General features: G+C 31.1%; 1 protein-coding gene across 1 annotated transcript; it reads left to right on the top strand.

Annotated features, from left to right (window-relative positions):
• The first annotated feature begins 1653 nt into the window (after positions 1–1653).
• LOC114345797 (probable E3 ubiquitin-protein ligase makorin-1) lies at positions 1654–16680 on the top strand. The gene is made up of 6 exons (XM_028296592.2): positions 1654–1919; positions 2975–3264; positions 8042–8220; positions 9200–9333; positions 10034–10255; positions 16324–16680. Exons 2-6 carry the CDS (start codon positions 3130–3132, stop codon positions 16563–16565), a joined length of 912 nt encoding a protein of 303 aa, XP_028152393.1. The 5' UTR covers positions 1654–1919; positions 2975–3129; the 3' UTR covers positions 16566–16680.
• Positions 16681–21098: the final 4418 nt, after the last annotated feature.

Below are 21098 nucleotides of genomic sequence, written 5' to 3'. Positions count from 1 at the left end.
AATGTCTCATATTTCCTAAACCTGTTGGCAGATTTAAGTAATTTTTATAATATGTTATAGCCTAATTCTTTAACAATACCTCTGTAATAATATTGTTGGTAAACAGTTAAATTTTTATGGTGTACCGGGCATTTAAAAAATACTGAAATTAAAACCCAACTTATAGACTCCGGTTTTCTTAACATTCTGTTTTTTGATTAATTTGCTTATGTTTAACAACTAGATTTGTTATTATCAATTCAGGGTGTTTCTAAATAAGTTCGACAATTTTTAAGGGGAAAGGAACAAAATGAAAATTTTTTTTTCGAATTCTGAGAAAACTAATAAGTATTTTTGAAAAATTGAAACGCAGAATAAAAGCTTACTTTATTACCGAGGGCCAAAAGTCCCTTAGAATGAATAAAAAGTTTTTTTAATGGCATATTTGAAACTAAAAATCACACTAAATTTTCTTAGGTTTTCACCCCTGTAACTTATTAAAATAAACATAGAAATTTTCAGGAACTTTGGGTCCTTGATCCTAACGTAATCTTTCACTCTGCGTTTAAATTTTTGAAAAATACTTATTAGTTTTCTTAGGATTCGAAAAAAATGAATCCCGTTTATATTCTTGTTATTGGTTTTTTTTTTTGTATAATAAACGTTACTTACAAGGAATTACTTTTAATATTATTTTGTACAAACTTCCAATTAATAATATTTTCTTGTTCGACTCAAAAAATACTATAAATTTTACCAGAATTTGTACTTTATCGTAGTTTCGAAAGTGGTAGTCCGAAAGTCAGACTACGGACGTCATCAATTGCGACGTTGCCTTTTTCTCTTCATGGCTTGTAAAGTAAAGGTGGCTATGGTGTGATACATTTTGCATCACGGATCATCAATGGAATACGTGGAATACCATTGACATATTAAGCGTAGACTCGGCATACTCACCAAAAAAGCGTATCGCGGAAACAGCATGGAAACAGTCGATCAGTGGTCTATCTATCTCTTTTAACCAAACGATCCCGAGCATGTGACTAACAAAGATGGCTAGACCTCTCAATCATATGTCGACGTTAAGGCCGCGTCCCACCATCAAATAATTTGATCAAACTGGTTTGAGCAAAAAGTGACAGTTAGTGACGTCACATCCTGAGTGTTCATTGTGGATAATAATGAAAAATTTTAATTTTAAATAAAGTACAAACAAGTTAGACAACTCAATACAAAAAATTTGATCAAACTAGACTGATAGTGAGAGCACAGATTTTTAGAATTTCAAAAAAAACTGCAATTGTGACGTCACTTTGACGTACTTCCGGAGTTTGCTCAAACTGTTTGATCAATTTGATCAAATTATTTGATGGTGAGACGCGGCCTTTTAAACCCCGATGCATCAAGTTTGAGTTTGAGTGGCATGGCATATCCCTAGCCAAGTCTATCCTTTTACATGTCTCTGAGAGATACCGTTGACTGAAATATTAATATTACATACTGTATTAATATTTCAGTATTAATATTTCAATCAACGGAATTTAATAACACAAAAATTTAATTTTTGAACGGGACGTGCAATGTTGCATGGTGAAAGTAAGCAGCCACTTCTCGTTCTATGATACAGATCAATTTTGTTTTTGACAGCGATCCAAAGACAAGTGACAACAAAACATATTCATGCGCAATCATAAGATGCGCCATTTTCTACATCAAAACTAAAAGAAAACGGTGGAAGTCTTGGTTGGTAAATGTAACATCTGTTCACTAACTCCTGTTGTTTATCACATTGTTGAAAATAGCATACGATTGCTTTCAACAGCAATCTATGCTTGTAGCAAACATATAATTTAAGTTTATTATTTTAGTTTTCTAGTGTGCCATTACTTTTTTCCAAGATATATAGATATAACTTTTATATATATTTTTTAGTTAATAAGGTAAGTAAAAATGTTAAATCTGGTTTAAATTATTAGAATTACATCGATTACTATTTTAATTGTTTATATACTTTTTGTGAAACCTTGTTGGAAGTTTTTTTATTGTAAATTTTAACCAGTTTAGACAGATAATGCTTCTGTATTAAAATAACAACATAACAATGGTCCCAATTTTTGTTTTCTTTATAAATAGTACCTAATCATATATCACATCTAAACCGGATTCATTAAGGCGTTGCACAACTTGATTAACATAACCATTAATAAAGATATAGAAATAAAAAAAAAGATAGGAAAATTAAGCATTCAAAAGGTAGCATTGCAATGTTCTTGCCATTTATTATTGTTTTGCTTATATTTTCTGATAGGTGGTGAAATATAAGTACCTTAACTTCTTGCATTAATTTTATATAATTTTTTTTTTCAACATCAAAAGTAAATAATTAATTTATCTTGAGGTATCAGCATATTTTCAAGTAGTCAAAATACATGTCATATGAAGTTTTATTCTGTCCATCAGGTTGCTGACCAACTAAATTTGTATGATATAATTTACTCCAGTATTTTTGTAGTTCCATATACACATAATTTACACAGTAAAATCTTTTTCACTTAAGGGGAAAGGAGCAAAATGTCACCTGTCAAAATGTTCAATGCAAATCCTGAGAATAAGTATTTTTGAAAAATTTAAAGGCAAAATGAAAGATTAGGTTATTACAGAGGGCCGAAAGTCCCTTAGAATAAATAAAATGTTTCTTTTGAATGAAATATGTACAATTAAATATCACACTAAATTTTCTCTTTTATTTTCATCCCTTTAACTTATTAAAATAAAAATTATAGAAGTTTTCAGGGACTTTCGGCCCTCAGTAATAATGTAATCTTTCATTCTGAGTTTAGATTTTTTAAAAATATTTATTAGTTTTCTCAGGATTCGAAAAAAATACATTTAAAACACATTGAACATTTTGACAGGAGACATTTTGCGCCTTGCCTTTCCCCTTAAGAAGTATGTATGTCATTTGTATAAAAAAAATTTTTTCATTTATTTGTAGGTTGTTTCTAGGAACTTAGAATTAGATGTCAATGAAATTTTTGATGTCAAATTAGTCCCATCCCTTCTGTCAGAAGTTATTTCCTTAATCGTGTATTAGTATCCTAATATTTTAGAAGTATTTGATATTAAACTAGTTAAGATACTGCTTGAACAATGAATATTGGAATTAATGGAAATAGAACAATATGTAAATTTAACCTCAAAGGAATGTGCAGATTTGGCACAAGATGTTGGAACGTACATGAGATTCCTGAAAAGAGCCCTCACAAGATTATAGAAAAATATGAGGTAAGTTATTCTAATTATTCAATCTGAAAAATATTTTTTCAATAACTACAGTAAAACCTCCGTTAACAGAATCAGTTGATTTCATCAATAGAAAGTAAATTTCAAAATGGAAACAATTCGATGTTAATTTGTCAACTTATTCAACATTGCTTTCATACAACTAAAGAATGCAGTTAAATATACAACACATTACGAAATCACCTCATAGTATTTTTTAATATCAACTGTGCCCAAGAATGCTAAGTAATTTGAAATAAGAAAAATACAAAAATCAATGTTATTTTTAACAGAAATTCTTGTTATCCGAAATGGCCTCCCTCCCAATTATTTCGGTTAACGGAGGTTTTCCACCATCAACAAAAATGTAATATGAAGACAAGAATTCGATGGTAATAACCGCACCTCGGCAACAACACTGTCATAAGTCAAAATTCAGTGTTTTTTATGTTTGGTGCATTAAATGGGTATTTTGTCTAACTTTAGTCTGTATCACTGTCGAAAAGATATTTTGTGTTATAAGCGCTAGATGGTGATTTATGTCTGTTATAGCAATAACTACTTTTGTACAACTCTATTCAGCAACACTGTAACAACTCACTTATGACAGTGTTGCAGATATATTTAGATACATTTTTTTTAAATTAGGTGCGCTATAATGAGTGACAACACTGTCACATTATTCTGAGAACCACGTTTGTTTTGTGATTTCAGTTAGTTATAAACGTGTTTTTTTGTGAATTTGGAGTTGAAAATGACTGATCGTTCAAAATATATATTAAAACTTGCTACTACAAAAGCTGTTTATTTTAGAAGTGGACAAGGAGGAATATCTGGGCAACAAATTCATACAAAATTACAGAAATGAACTTTACAGATTTTTTTGATGTAAAACATTTGCAGGAGAAAATCGGAAAGAATTTTGTTTTAAATTCTGACGGAGAAAAAGTTTTTAGGTCCGATATTGCAACATTACAAGTACCTATTTAGAGATGAACTGTTTACCGTTTATTATAAAACTTCTTACAGAGATAGCAACTTCAAAATAAAATTTTAATTCGGAAAACAAACAGTAGAAATTCTATTGGCTTAACTCCTGATAATATTGAATTAAAACAGCTCTATAACGCACCACTGAAACTTTTCCAAAATAAAATAGATGCCTTGAACTTTTTATCCAACAAAAATCACATCATTTTAAAATAATATGTATCATAATTTTTATCAATCTTTGGATGCAAAATAGACCCTCCTCTCAGATCCTCCTCCAATCATCAAAGAAAGGCGTCAAAAACCAGTAGTTACTTTAAAATTAATGTTAAAAATCTAAATAGGTACATGTTTCTAACGAGTATTTTGTAATAGGCAATAAGCGGATTTATTTTATGTTCTTATGTAATTACGTTTGTGTTGTATTCTTTAAATAAATGTACAGTGGAACCCCGATAAGTCGACCCCCGATAACTCGGAAGTCCGGCTAACCCGGACAGATTTTCATCAGACAAAACAAAAATTTTTTCATTTCAACTGAGTTTTTTACCAAGAAATAAACAATACTCTATACCACTGCATGTAATTTAGATGTACTGTTCATATGGATTTCATGTTTTGGCATTTATAATGGAGTTTATCTCTAAGTATATCGTATTTTAATAATTTTTACCATATTCTCCGCCTAACCCGGATTTTCGATAGCCCGGATCGGCCGCTGTCCCGATTAATCCGACTTATCGAGGTTCCACTGTATTAAAAAATCTTAAAAATCATTATAACCTATGATAATTTTCACATTAAACCTCAATTTCTGTGCAATTTCCAACCACTATGATCAGCAACAGTGGCACATTGTTATAATCCATCTTTGGGTTTTCAGCAACACAGACACATTTGTTAATAATTAATAAGTTAGTTTCAAATTTCTACAATAAAGAGTACTAATTGATAAAATAACCTAAATTAATCTTATTGAAGAAAAAATAACAAAAGTATTGTTCAATTTATAGAAATAATCGAATGTTATATAGTAAGGATGATCTTCATACCGGATTTACTCAAAATGGCTATTTTTGACTTGACAGTGTTGTTGCCGAGGTGCGACATGTTTCCATGTGGATTCTAGAGATTATCTGATTGTTTTACATATCTACAGTTGAAAGGTAAAAGGTTGTAACCCACAAATAAACTTTTTTCAGGAATAAGAAAAAACACTCCATAAGTAATTTTATGAGGAATCAACCTAATAATTTTTTCCATTCATTTATAGATAAATTATTATTGATCTACAATGTTGTTCTGAAGCTATTTCCTTGTGGCATTTTTGCAATCACCTATTCTAAATGGGAAATAAGCCACAATTTAACTAAAAAAATGATTTTATGAATGTTTTAACATCCACATCAGATGTCGTTGTCAAAATACAACATATTAAAATTAAACAAAAATGTTGTTGCTTAGTAAAAAACTCTTCTAATAATTTAATTTAATCTGACTCATTTATATTGGCAATTCAGACATATATTATACATTTTAAAGTAGAAGACTTTAAAATGATATTGCCAACATATTTATGAGTTGAGACAATATTTTAATATTTTGTATTTTGACAACGACATCTGATGTGGATATTGAAACGTTATTAAAATCATTTTTTTAGTTAAATTGTGGTTTATTTCCCATAGGGCTTTTCATTCACAGGCATTTGTTTCGAGCTTCTGTCATGTATCACATAATATTAATACAGGGTGATTGATTAGTAGGGTAAAGCTCAATAGCTCCGCTATAGTAATAGATAGCAATAAAAGTTAATAACAAAAATTTTAGCCACCTTTGAGCTTCACATTACAAAATTAGTTAGAATGTTACAGGGTGTTCGATAACACAGTGGCAGACCAAACTTATGTTTTTTTAAATGGAACACCCTATATTTCTGTGTTGTTGGTGCACCATAGCAAATGACAGGGCCATCTATGTGGCCAACCATTGGAAATACAGAATTTAAAGTTGTTGGTGTTCCGGACACGGAAAGTAAGTAAGTACCCTATATTTTATTTTAAAATTCGAAATCCTGTTAACTTCTCCATCACAAAAATATAAAGGTTTGTAATGTTATACAGGGTATTTACAAAGTTATAACCAATTTTATATGAAAATCGTAACAAGTTCAACTCCCTGTATAAATAAAAATAAGCAAAACAATAATGGTTTATTAATGCCATATTTTTTAACGTATTGTCAAAATTTTCAAGAATAGTCGATATTGCTAATTTTCTTTATATCAAATACAGGGTGAGTCAAAATGCAAGATAGTTTTTAATTGTTTCAGAAATGTTGCATGTAGTGGTTGTGTTTTTGTTTGTAAAATGTATTACTAATAAATTATTTTTATTTCTTTATTTGCTACAGTGTTACATTGATTACCGGATTGATAATCGGTAATCTTCAATTGTCAATTCAGTCATGGCTTACTTAAAATTTAGATATATTTAAACACCTAAAATAATTTGCTCTGAAAAATGAAAATATCTCGAAAACTAATCAATTTGGGCATAGGGAATGTTATATAAAAATTTTAAAGTATGTTAATGTTACTTTTCAATAATGATATAAAATACAGGGTGTTCCATTTAACATTATTGAGATTTCGTTCATAGGAGATTCTGACCAATAGAAAGCTACAGAAATCTAAATTAGACTGATAATTTCCCGTCGTCAAGTATATTACTTCAAATGGCCTTCGTTGCTACGAAAAAATACATTCAGTAACATTAATGACAATTAATGTTTTAAAAATTATAAAAGTGATGACTTTCAACCGTAAAATATTTATAACAACTGTGTGTTTAATTGTAATAATTTGTACTTACATAAATAAATTACAATAAAATTTTGGTTTTGAACAGTTTTATTCATGAAATAAAAGCAACAAATTGCACTCGATCTCTAAAATTAATATAGAATTTTAGAGCTCTTGTGCAATTACTACTGAACATAATGTACTTGCGTTTTGACTCACCCTGTATTTGATATAAAGAAAATTAGCAATATCAATAATTCTTAAAAATTTTGACAATAAATAAAAAAATATGGCATTAATAAACCATTGCTGTTGTGCTTATGTTTATTTATACAGGGAGTTGAACTTGTTACGATTTTCATACAAAATTGGTTATAACTTTGTAAATACCCTGTATAACATAACAAACCTTTATATTTTTGTGATGGAGAAGTTAACAGGATTTCGAATATAAAGTAAAATATAGGGTGTTCCATTTAAAAAAACATAAGTTAGGTCTGCCACTGTGTTATCGAACACCCTGTAACATTGTAACTAATTTTGTAATGTGAAGCTCAAAGGTGGCTAAAATTTTTGTTATTAACTTTTATTGCTATCTATTACTATAGCAGAGCTATTGAGCTTCCTACTAATCAATCACCCTGTATATCTACGTCATACGTTATTGGTATATACCAATGATACAAACCAAAGACGTATGACATAGATATATTAATATTATGTGACACATGACAGCAGCTCGAAACAAATGACAATTGATGAAAAGCCCTATTTAGAATAGTTGATTGATTACAAACCTAACAAATTAAAGAAAAAATTTTTGCGTTAATTCCTCAAAATTACTTAAATGGAACTTTTTTGCGACTTCATGGAAAAAAGTTGACTTGTGGGTTACAGCCTTTTACAACCTTCGATATGAAATGGTCTAAACACTATAGAATAGAAAGAGGACTTTCATTTTTTTTAAGTGGTTTTTGATGTTTTTAGCCAAATGAAGAAGACGGAGCTTGTGCTCTTCCTCTTATTAAAGAAACAGAACTGTCACCTAAGAATTATGGACCTGGTACATCTACAACAGAAACTGCTATAAATTTGGTTAAGAAGGTATCAGAATCTGAAGAAAAAGTCTGTGGTATTTGTTTTGATATAGTTTTAAAAAAATCAAGGTAAGTAAATTTCATTTTTTTTTTTTAGGAATAGAATAATTGAATAGTTTTTAAGAGGTACACAAATCGTAAAAGAGTATAGTTTCTTCTCCAACCCCTCTTGCACATTAAATATTATTGTATGGAATTTGAGACAAATCTGACAAGTAAAAGGGTTCTATAGTACATGTGTGTGACAGTTAAAGCTATTGTTCTGTGATCTGAGAAGATTGTTGCACTTGATTTTTTAGAGATTGCTACAAATGTTGATTGCTACATTGTCTGGGGATTGTGACAGTCATATATTAAATTAAAGAGTTTAGTCATTAAATCAATAATATTTTAATCAATGAGTTTTAATAATTCAATGGACACATCATCTGATCCAGTAGCTTCGCCCTCTTTTGTTTTTGATGGCATAGATGATTTTCATATTATTGGTGGTACGGTATCCTATGTGGTTTCTAATGCCAGTTCTTCTCTTTCATCATTAAATAGTTTTTGGATGTAATTGATCCAGTGACACATTTCTCTGAATTTCTTTGTATGTATTCAGGTCTTTTGCTTTTTTTCTTCATTCATCCATAAGTTACAGAATTTCTACTGTAATCCAAGGTTTTCTTTTTTCTCAAGTGGTTTGTGGGTTTCTTTTGAAACTGACACAAGGGCATGTTGAATTTTTTTCCATTTTTGATCAATTTAAGTTCGTTTTTATTTTAAATTTCATTTCTGCATATTATAGGTTGTCTTGTATGAGCCGCCTTGTATCCTTGATTTTCTTGTGAGCTAGAGCTCTTTACATTCTTTAGTTTCACTCTCATCAACGAAATAACCGGGTTGTGATCAGAGAATATGTCTGCTCGTGGATAAGTTTTGGATGATATAGAATTTCACTACACTGACCTATGAGGATGTGCTGAGTGGCTTTGACTCACTCTCATGAAATAAAACAACTAGAATCTTACATAATATAAAATAAAATAATATTAATATTTTATAGGTCTCAGCAAACATTTGGTATCCTTCCTAATTGTAATCACTGCTTCTGTTTTACGTGTATAAGAAAGTGGAGACAAAGTAAAGAATTTGAATTTGAAGTGTCAAAAGCTTGTCCAGAATGTAGAATTACATCAGGTAAGTGTGTTCCATTCGTGCAAGTTACATGTAAAACTTGAAATGTAATTAACACCTTGGCTGGGTTTAGAGATATACAGTACATAAATCGTTCATCTGGACATAGGGAATATACATTGAGAGAATTGTGGCAACTGCGCTAACTGTGTTAGTTGAAGCTTCTGTTCGAGTATGAGTTTCTGGTGCAAGAGTTTTGAAGCAAAGCTGTCCATAAATAAATCAAAAACAAAGTTTATGATTAATGAGTTAATATTTAACTGTAATTTTTTAATTTTTTATTTAAAAACTAATTTTAAAACTAAACAGTTTGCCCATTAACTTAGGCCAAAAATATTTAGGTATTATATTGTCATATTTTGACGTTTATTTGTTTCAGTCGAAATGAGTTGTCAATTTTGAGGTTAATGTCCCTTAATGCTAACAACCCTATTGTCATCGAGAGAGCTCAGTTGCCACAATTATTTCAATATAATACAATGTACGTATTTATGTATCTCAATATATACAATGAATGTTCCCTATGTCCAGCTGAACGATTTACGTACTGTATATAAACTTAGTTGAGTGTAATATGAGGCATATATGATCCATAGTAAACCTTTGCCACAGTTAACTCAGCCAACCGTTAGTGGTAATATAAGGTCTATTTGTCTTAGAATTAATGCAGCAAATGTGTTCAAAACAGCAATTTCACTTTTAGATTTTGTCTATCCTTCAAGAATGTGGATCGAAACAAAAGAAGAAAAATTAAACTTCATAGATGGCCAAAGACATAAAATGAAAAAACAAGACTGTAAATATTTCCGCCAAGGTGCAGGAAAGTGTCCGTTTGGAAATACTTGCTTATATTTACATGCCTTATCTAATGGAACAGTTGTAGATGTAGGCCCACCCAAAGCTAGAAGACGAAGAGGTGTGGGGGGTAAGTATATTTATTATTATAATTAATTGTCACAATACCATGTCCAATGATCATGTATTGCATTCTATCTATCATAATTAATTTCCAATCCTCAGCTTCCAAGTTCTTCTAACTTTTTCATCATGCAGATGATGTTGTCTTTTGGTCAATTTCTTGTTTCATTTGTTGAGTGTTTTATCTAAGTAAAGTTTAAATGAGTTTAGTGACAGGAAGCATCCTTGTCGAAGTCCTTTAGATAACAACTTAAATGGTTCCGAGTAGTTTTGTCTGACTTTTATTCTACATTCATTGTACTCTGGGCTAATTAGCAAAATACAAGGGAAAGTTATTTACCATCAATTTTATTGCTGGAATCGAATCTTACGATTGTATATATTAATAATATAGGTATGCAAAGTCCGCAGATAGTGTGCTACTTTTTTTATAAACAAAATGACGCCCAAAAATCGTGTTTTTTTCAATTTTTGCTCTATAACTCCAAAGATTTTAACTTTACACCAAAAACACTCAAATAAAATTCTGCATAGAGACGTGTTTTCCCGATTTGCTTCGACAAAAATTTTCCCCGGAAAATGCGGGGTTTTCCAACAAAATCTTTAATTTTCAATTAAAATTTTAGATAAGTAACTGTTCATCAATAATTAAATAACTTGTTAATATAAAAGCTCTTTTCGTATAGATTATAGTTCCAGAAGCCGATGGAAATTGAATGAACAGTTTAGCAACAATTGAGTTGTTAATTAAAAATTTACGGTTGCTGTAATAACCACAAAAATTACGATACATAATACTAACTATGATTTTTATATAAAAAGGCACTGTACCTATCTAATGTACTTTACAGAATTGAAATTAGACTATTTAAGCGGCCTCAGTTGATCTTTCACACTGGCTGTTGATCTTTCACACACTTCAGACCACAAAGGCATATTGTTTAAATGTGAAGTGTCCCAAACTACTTCTAAATCTAGAATAAGCTACAGGCCCATTACAGAGATGGGACTGGCCTCTTTAAATAACAATCTTTGCTTACAAAATTTTGAATTTATTGATAATGAATGTATTGATGTGGACTCAAGGTTTAAAATGTTTATCGATATTTTAACGCAGGCAATAAATCTGTCTTTTCCTGAAAAATCTAGGCTTGTTGAGCAAGGTAAACAATGTAAAAAAAATTCTTGGTTTAATGATGATTTGAAACTTATGAGGGAGAAACTACAATTTTTGACATCTTTAAATAAAAGTGACCCCGTTTTAGTGACAAAGAAAACACTCTCAGAATATAGGAAAAAATACAGACATGCTATACATAAGGCAAAGATTAAATCTAATGATGATTTTATATTAAACTCTAACAACCGTCAACAGGCTATGTGGTCCCTAATAAACTCAAGATGTAAGAATTTACCAATAAAAAATTCATCACTCAATGCAAATAGTTTTAATGATTTCTTCTGTGGTATTGCTGAAAATGTAATAAATACACTTAATCATACTGACCAATCATTCAATACATACCTTAGTTTTATACCACATGCTCCTTCATTCGCCTCTAATCATTGCTCCTTCAGATTTGAGCCAACAAATTTGGAGGAAGTTGTAAAAGCAATTGAAGAATTAAAAAATAGCCAGAGCAAGGACCCGGATGGAATGAACACAAAAATAATCAAGGCAATTAAACACAACATTAGCTTACCTTTAACTAAACTAATAAACTACTCAATTTCATCCTGCATTTTTCCTTCAGTGTTTAAAACTGCGAAAGTCATACCTCTCTTTAAACGTAAAGGTTCGGCTGATGATCATAATAACTTTCGTCCAATAAAGAAGCAGATCAATGACTATTTTGAATCTAATCGGCTTTTTGCAGTGCAGCAATTTGGATTTAGAAAAAACAAAACAACAACACTTGCTATCGATCATTTTACAGGCAGTATTTTGGAAGGATTTGAAAACTTTCTTGATACCCTTGCCTCGTTCCTTGATCTTACTAAAGCTTTTGATTGTGTCACTCATAGTATTCTTCTTAAAAAATTACATGCCTATAATTTTCATCCTATGTCTATTCAATTGATTGAGTCTTATCTATCAGATAGATTTCAATGTGTTTTTTAACCAGCTTAAATCTGATAAAAAACCTTTGATGTATGGAGTGCCTCAAGGGTCAGTTCTAGGTCCAATATTATTTCTCATTTATATAAATGACTTGGGATTTTCACAAGAGGGCCCGGTAAGCACAGTCCTATTTGCTGATGATACTACATGCTATCAAAGTTACCACCCTTCCCAAATCAGTAATATTGATCTTGAGACCACAGAGCAATTTGTTCCAATGGTTTTTGGCAAATCGTCTCTCTCTCAATAACTCAAAATCACAAACAGTGAACTTTACCCTAAGACATAACACCATTACACATCCCATTTTAACAGATTGTTCACAGGAAGCTAAATTTCTTGGTGTTTATCTTGATCAGGGACTCACTTGGGAACGGCACATACTGAAACTTTCCCAAAAGCTCTCAAGCCAACTCTTTTTATTTAGAAACCTATCTAAGGTTACCTCCCTTCAAACCCTTCTTACATCATATCACAGCAACTTTCACTCACGACTAACTTACGCAATCCTTTCCTGGGGACACTCTTGCCATATAGATAAGGTGTTTGGTCAGCAGAGAAAGTGTATTCGTATAATCACAGGTCAGGGTTATCGGGACGATTGTAGGCAGTCTTTCAGAAACCTGAGGATTCTCACACTACCTTCTGTGTACATTATGCAGTGCCTGTTGTATGTTCATCAAAATGTAGATCTGTATAAAACACAACAGCATACTTATCAGACTAGAAATCATGATGCCCTTGTACCAGACTTCAGTCGACTTGAGAGGACCAGAAATGGAACCAGATACCTAGCATTGAAATTTTATAGCTGTATACCAATATCTATTAAAAGTCTTGATTTTAACCAATTTAAGAGACAAATTAAAAATTCCACTAGGAAGAATTTCCTGTAGCTGGCTGTATACCATTAATTACAAGTAAAATTTAATAAAAAATTTTGGTCTTGGTAAAAGGTATATTATTTTAAAAAGCCCTATAGGGCTACAAACATCGAACAGAACGTTTTCGCTCTAAAAAGAGCATCATCAGTGTTGCAAGAACATGGTGAGCCAACCAAAAAATACGAAGGTCAAAGCCTTTCAAAAATGGACTAAAAGTCACATCAAAATGCTAACATAGCAAATTCCAAAGGATGGATATAGGCTTTTTGAAAGGCTTTGACCTTCGTATTTTTTGGTTGGCTCACCATGTTCTTGCAACACTGATGATGCTCTTTTTAGAGCGAAAACGTTCTGTTCGATGTTTGTAGCCCTATAGGGCTTTTTAAAATAATATACCTTTTACCAAGACCAAAATTTTTTATTAAATTTTACTTGTAAATTAAAAATTATCTTCTGATGGGTGCTTTCTACTCATTTGAGGAGTACTTCAGATCTAAATTTTGTTTTGTCCTGTAATTTAATTAGTGTTTAGTTTTTAAATTTTAGTAATAGGTTTTTTTTACTGAAGTACTGTCAACTTTTAATGTAATTTTAGACAATTTTAATTATTGCTGACCTGTAAAAGTACATTTGTACATTATTACCAATAAATACTCTACTCTACTCAGGAATATTTTAAAATTATAAACAATTTTTTGGCTTATAAACAAATAGAATATCTCGGGAAATATTAAATTAAATTAAATCATGAAAACGGTATTGGAAAAAAGCGGCAGGACGCTGCTTTTAAAAGAAAAAACGTTTAATTGCGATGATTGGTTTCTGAGATACAACCGGTCAAAGTTGACCAGCATTTACGGCAAAGATATAAACAATAGGATCATAATTTTCAAACCATCACCTCTTTATTCTACACACCAATTTTCATATCTTTAAAATACTCATAACATATATTATTATAATAAAACTATCGATATTACGAGTGAAAATTGTCAAAAATAGCAAAATTTCAATCAAAAATTTCGTTGGAGAAAATGTAATCTCAAAGTTCAAAATCGGTATACGTTAAAAAATGCATTTTCTCGGCTTTCCATGGAGCAATTTTCTTCATTCTTTTTTTGTTCCCAAGTAATTCGAGTAGAGCCATCTAACTAATGTATCATTAAATGTCAAATTTGCTTTTGTTTTGTTATAATAGATTAATTTATTTATAAAAAAAGAAAACTACATATTTTTTCCAGTTGCAGACTTTTTTTAGAAAAACTTACTACAAGTGTACCTTTTAACGTTAAAAACACAAATATTCTCATTTGAAAGCTGTATAATTATTTAAACAATCTTTATTTCAACAAATTAAAAAAATTTGTTATAATAAAAAAATTAATTTATTATAACAAAACCAAATCAACCTTGACATTTAATAATGCGTTAGTTAGATGGCTCTACTCGAGTTGCTTGGAAACAAGAATGAAGAAAATTGCTCCATGGGAAGCCGAGAAAATGCATTTTTTTTAACGTCTGTCGATTTTGAACTTTAAGATTACATTTTCTCCAACCTAATTTTTGATTGGAATTTTGCTATTTTTGGCATTTTCACTCGTAATATCGATAGTTTTTATTATAATAATATATGTTATGAGTATTTTAAAGATATGAAAATTGGTGTGGAGAAAGAGGACCGAAATAAAAAGGTGATGGTTTGAAAATTATGAACCTATTGTTTATATCTTTGCCGTAAATGCCGGCCAACTTTGACCGGTTGTATCTCAGGAAACACTCATCACAATTAAACGTTTTTTCTTTTAAAAGAAGCGTCCTGCCGCTTTTTTTTTCAAAACCGTTTTCATGATTTAATTTAATTTAAAATTTCCCGAGATATTCTATTTGTTTATAAGCCAAAAAATTGTTTATAATTTTAAAATATTCCTGAGGCCACTTAAAGTCCAATTTCAATTCTGTAAAGTACATTAGATAGGTACAATGTCTTTTTATACAAAAATCATAGTTATTCTTATGTATCATAATTATTGTGGTTATTATAGCGACCGTAAATTTTTAATTAACAATTCAATTGTTGCTAAACTGTTCATTCAATTTCCATCGGATTCTGGAATTATAATCTATACGAAAAGAGGTTTTACATTACCGAGTTATTTAATTATTGATAAACAATTATCTAAAATTTTAGTTGAAAATTAAAGATTTTGTTGGAAAAACCCGCATTTGCCGGGGAAAATTTTCGTCGAAGTAAATCGGGAAAAACACGTCTCTATGTAGAATTAAATGACGGTGAATTTTTATTTGGGTGTTTTTGGCGTAAAGTTAAAATCTTTGGAGTTATAGAGCAAAAATTGAAAAAAACAAGATTTTCGGGCGCCATTTTGTTTATAAAAAAAGTAGCACACTATCTGCGGACTTTGCATATCTATAATATTAATATATACAATCATAAGATTCGACTCCAGCAATAAAATTGCTGGTAAATAACTTTTCCCAAAATGGCCTATTCTCTGATAATCTGCTCAACTATTGTTACATACTTCACTACAAACAAAGTATTTATTGGGATAGTATTGCCAGCTGGTCATTTATTATGACCTAACTGGTGTTAATGTCGGTAAGCATTGGATCTGTATTACTGACAGCCCTGAATCTTACTGTTACGGTAGGTTATGGTAGATAGTGTTGGGACCCCTTTTAAATTAACTACTTATAATTGTATTTACGGGAAGAATCATTATTCTCTTTGCCTTATCCCTACGAGGAATCAGCTTCCCTAATTGCATTCTCTTCCCTAATTATATTTGTCTTCCCTAATTCCATACAATTCTTGGGTCATATCAATGGTAATCCCGTTTACCAACATGGCCTGCCTAAGTGTCTCCCTCCAGGTCTTCTTTGGTATTCCTCTCCTACTCCTTCCGGGATTCTGCACTCCAGCAATTCTTCGTATATTTTTAATTTTATCCTTTTTTGTTACGGAAAGAATATAAATACAATATACATTTTTATATAAAAGGTTATGATATTTTTTTACAAATAATTAAAAGATCTCATTAAACATTTTAGGTGATAGAGAAGACATAGACCAGAGAGAAGTATTAGAACAAATATTGTTATGGATGAATGATGATGATGATGATCTTACCAATGGTCTGTTTGATTTAGATTTGAATGATCCGTATATAGCCATCCAATATTATGATAAGGGCGATTTTGAATACTACCTTGCCATGGACCAACTGATGAATGATTACGGAACGGATGATGATGGTGATGACGACGATGATGATATCTCTTTTGATTACTGAACTTTCATTTGTTAATATTTTTCTATTGTCGTTTTTCTCTATTACTTTACTAATTATTTTGGGAATATTGTCTGTATTTTAAAGAATAAAGAAATAAATTTAGTTAGAATTGTAATATTTTTATTATAGAAACCTTCTTCTTTTTTTATAGACACGACTGGTTGTTTTCTCAACGTGCCTCTAGTAAGTTGTCATTCCACCGTTTTCGTGGTCTTCCCACTGATCATCTTTCTATTGGGGAACCATCTCTCGCTGTCCTTACCACTCAATTAGGCTTCTGTTTCTAACCCATTTATTAATCTTCTCCTTGCATCTCCGTCGTATATCTGTACTTCCAGCTCTTTCCCATATTGTCTTTGTCTTACCATCGATTTTTCAAAGGGTTTTCATTTCCCCTGTTTAGAGCAAACGTTTTGTCCTCTCTGTGTCAAGCCGTGTTTCTGCTGCGTACGTTATTATTGGTATGATTACTGTTTTGTAGATTCTCACTTTCATTTTTTCAACGAAAACTTTTCGTTTATAAATTCGCAACGTCTGTGCGTTAGTGCATTGCCGCTCCTGCAATACTTAGAGCAGATTTATCGATGGATTCGTATGTAGTTTTGTCTTCTGAATCCAAATCTGAAAACGGCATTTCGATATATCTAACCGTCTTCGAGATAATCGACCTCAAAGTCTAAAATGTGGCGTCACAATCCTTTTATTTTCTGCCGACACACTAAACGTCAGCTGAAATCGTTGCTAGTAAGTAGGCTAGTTTTTTATTCTGCATAGGGATTACGAACACTCGATACGAATCGTATCCGCCATGTTTTACCATAAGGCGCTGTAAAACATGGCGGATACGATTCGTATCGAGTGTTTGTAATCCCACTGCTGAATTTGTTAAGCAAAGCATAGGTTATTTACATTTGAGTTTGACACTTTGTGAATGCCAAACTAAATTTTAAATTAAGCATTAATAAAATATAAATTACATTTGATAGTGAATTTAATTATTATATAAAATAAATAAGATGTTCAAAAATACAATTTGAGTATATTTTGAAAGCAATAATTTATTAACAACTTTAAAAAGGTTTATACGAGTATACGGCCTCCCCTTTAATGGGAGTATCTAATGATAAGTGGACTGTTCCATTTGTTATGAAAGAAAATATTTAAAATGAAAGAAAATAAATTGTGTCGGTTCGCTAAACTCAGACACAACTGCCTAGTGACTTTAGTAGGTAATTTTTTTGTTTTTTGTCAAAATTACTGATTATTTAGTAATTATTATTAACTATTTAGTAATTATTTCTTTTTTTGCCAAATTGGCAAAATTACTGACTAAAATCACTAGCCAGTTGTGTGAGTTTAGCGAACCGACTAGGTGAAATCTGTGGTGCTAAGGCAAAACCCGATATGCCAAAAAAGGTGATTTTGCAGCAGATGAGTTTAAAAGTTCTCGGCGTCGTTGTAATAGTGGACATATCGGAAACTAATTTTATCATACTGGTTACATGGTAGCGTTTAGCCATGTAGGGTTTTGTCATCATATTCTTTATCGCTCGATGTACATATTGGCATTAAAAACGAAATATCGATAATTTTTGATATATCGGGTTTTGCCTTAGTACCACAGAAATGTTGTTTGGAATAAGAAATTATGGATATCGACAACATTTTCATTTATAATTATTTTATTATTAATTTGAAGAAGAGAGGTTATTAAAGAGCTCTTCATGGTCTAAGATTTATGATGCAACCGTCATACTGCAGTGCTTAGCGAAAACGCCGTATCTGCAAAAATCTGAAAAAATTAAATTTTTACTTCTTTATAACCCAAATGTGCATATCTATCTTATTTGCTTACTAAAAATGACGTTTAAGCCAAAACACATTAAACACACCGCATCTTATGCCATATCCTGTGTAAATGTATACGAATACTTCAAACAAAAATCAGTTTTACTCAAATGTGATGTCTCTGTAGATACGGCGTTTTGGTTAAGCACGGCAGCATATATCAAATTTTATTAATTTTATACGAGGTATATAAAAAATATGAATTTCGATCAAGAGTAAAGTACCTTTATAGTTCACATCATTTAAATTAGAATGATATAATTGCACATTAAAACATAATTTTCAATTCTAGCAGTTGTTAAACAACTTTTCATAAAAGCAATTTTCCATATTATGAATTAAAATACGTAAATAAACAAAGTTTTCGTTATGATAATGCTCGCATTTTCAGCTTGTTTCCAATATTTTTATTTCTCCATATTGTGTCATTCAGACAACCTGCGGCTCTGTTTGCTCTATTCACTTGACCTTCCACTTCTATTTCGAGCTGTCCGTATCTAGTGTGATACCCGGATATTTAAACTCCATTACTTGTTCTATTATCTATTCTGACCTTCCAGCTCTAATTTCCATCTCAGTAGATTTGCTGTTATAACCATGAATTTTGTCTTTTTTAAGGAAATTAACATGTTAAATTTTCTGGCGGTTATATTAAATTGGTGTAGCATATGTTATAAGTCATCTTCACTTTGAGAGATTGCATCGTCTGCATAGCAGATTATTTTAAGTTGTTTTTCTCTCATTTGGTATCCTTTTTTAGTTCTCACTTTTTTTATTGAATGTACACATTTTTTATCCTTGAAGTGTATTTGCAACATCTGTCCGTTGCTCTGTGTTTTTATAAGTGTACTATCTGAATTATCTTGCAACGGATAGTATATCCATATTATTCTTGGTTAGTGTCCAAGTTTACGCTCTCTATGTGATTACTGATAACACACACTGATTGAAGACTTGGATGTTGCGCATATTTCTTATTCTTCAGAATTTAATTCAATTTTCCAGATGCCACCCATGCCAATCTTATCTTGTGTGTAGAGTGTACTATGGTTATATACATCTTCCTTCTCTGTGAACTAAGCACTTCTACATTTGGCATTATTTTTGCTAAAGTGCAGTCTTCTCAGCTCTATCGACAACCCTCTCTATACGTCTTGTGAAATTAAATCGCTCATCGAGTTGCCTCCACATCTTTTTTGAAGTTATACCTGTTTAGGCGCGATTGAGAGTAAAATTGCATAATACTGCGCGCATGCGCACACAGACAGTATGGCGTTTAGTTGCTAAATCTTTTAAGTTATGTATAAATATATCAGTGCAAGAAAAGGTGTGAAAAGAATATATTACCTAGTGTTTTTAATAAATATATTTAGTATAATTTTTGTGTCTTTGGATTTGTCTTCCTCAGGAGTAAGATGAGTATTATTAAAACATTTTATTGTATATTTACTTCACCTTGTCTGTTTCTTACCGTGAATTGTCATTAGGTACGTCCGAACCGATACAGACACAGTCCTCGTAGCGTATTTGGTATAGCATTCGGCTAGAGATCGAGAGGTCTTGAGTTCGAATCCGGAGCAATCCTATACTTTTTTTTATTTTTTTGAAAGCGGTAAGCACAAAATTAGTTTGGTGTTTAAAAAAAATTAAAACAAACTGTTTAAAGTATATTTATTTTTAAGAAATCATATAATAGAAGTATAACTTCTTACGTGCGTACAAAGTACACACACATTCTTTTTTTTATTCTTCTCTATACTTTCAGCCCCTTCTAAGTTGAACTTAATAAAGTCGCTCTTTCTTTTTCCTTTTAGTATAACCATCTCTGCCTTTTCCGCCACTAATACCAATTTGTTTTTAAACCCATATGGATACTTTGATCAGAGCCTTGTTTTTCTTTTCTCTCCCAATTTGTGTCATCTTCCATTATGATGGCTAGATCATTTTTCAGAAGCAACTGTTTTTACCCATTCCTCAAAGTTTAAAACCAGGTTGTTAGGTAGCTTTTGAAATCAAAAATACAGTGATGAGCGCGCTAATAACCGGCAAAATAACGCAAAAGATGGAAAACATAATACATTGCGAAACAAAAAGAGATGAAAGTGGAGGTGAAAATTATCGTTATAAACGAATAAATTAACATTACATAGTTTCCCACCTTTAGACGTATCAGAGGAGTATGACAACTGTGACGTACTTATAAAATACTCCCTTCACAAACGTCTAAAGGTGGGAAAACATGTAATGTTAATTATTTATACGTTTGTAACGATAATTTCCACCTCCACTGTTTTCATCTCTTTTTGTTTCGCAATGTACATATATTTTTCATCTTTTGCGTTATTTTGCCGGTTATTAGCGCGCTCATCACTGTATACAAGCTGTTTATTTAAAAATAAAGATGATGGATCAGGTTAGACTTGCGTGAATCACCCTGTACCATGTGTACTAACGTTTCTTGTTCCAAAGTGGTTTTCGCACTGTATAATTTCAAAATTTCACCCTGTAATATTCATAATAGATCCTATAAATATGTAGATAGAGTTCGTTAAGATCATGAGTTAAGGAGCTTTTAAAAACATACACAATGTTCTATTAAATTAAAGCTTATAGTCTAGAGTAAGCTTGTGAGAATCACCCTGTGCATATAAATTTATGCTTTAAAAGCGTGTGTTTGTACAGTAG

The sequence above is a fragment of the Diabrotica virgifera genome, chromosome 2, assembly GCF_917563875.1.
Source record: "Diabrotica virgifera virgifera chromosome 2, PGI_DIABVI_V3a".
Classification (NCBI taxonomy): Eukaryota; Metazoa; Arthropoda; class Insecta; order Coleoptera; family Chrysomelidae; genus Diabrotica; species Diabrotica virgifera.
The sequence above is the reverse complement of the archived record's forward strand: the minus strand, read 5'-3'. Positions and strand labels throughout refer to the sequence as shown.

Excerpts from the sequence above, each read along its gene's own strand:
- LOC114345797 (XM_028296592.2), top strand. The coding sequence starts at position 3,130 with ATGAATATTGGAATTAATGGAAATAGAACAATATGTAAATTTAACCTC. Across the intron at positions 3,265-8,041 it reads AGATTATAGAAAAATATGAG|CCAAATGAAGAAGACGGAGC; the intron begins GTAAGTTATTCT and ends TGATGTTTTTAG. Across the intron at positions 9,334-10,033 it reads AGAATGTAGAATTACATCAG|ATTTTGTCTATCCTTCAAGA; the intron begins GTAAGTGTGTTC and ends TTTCACTTTTAG.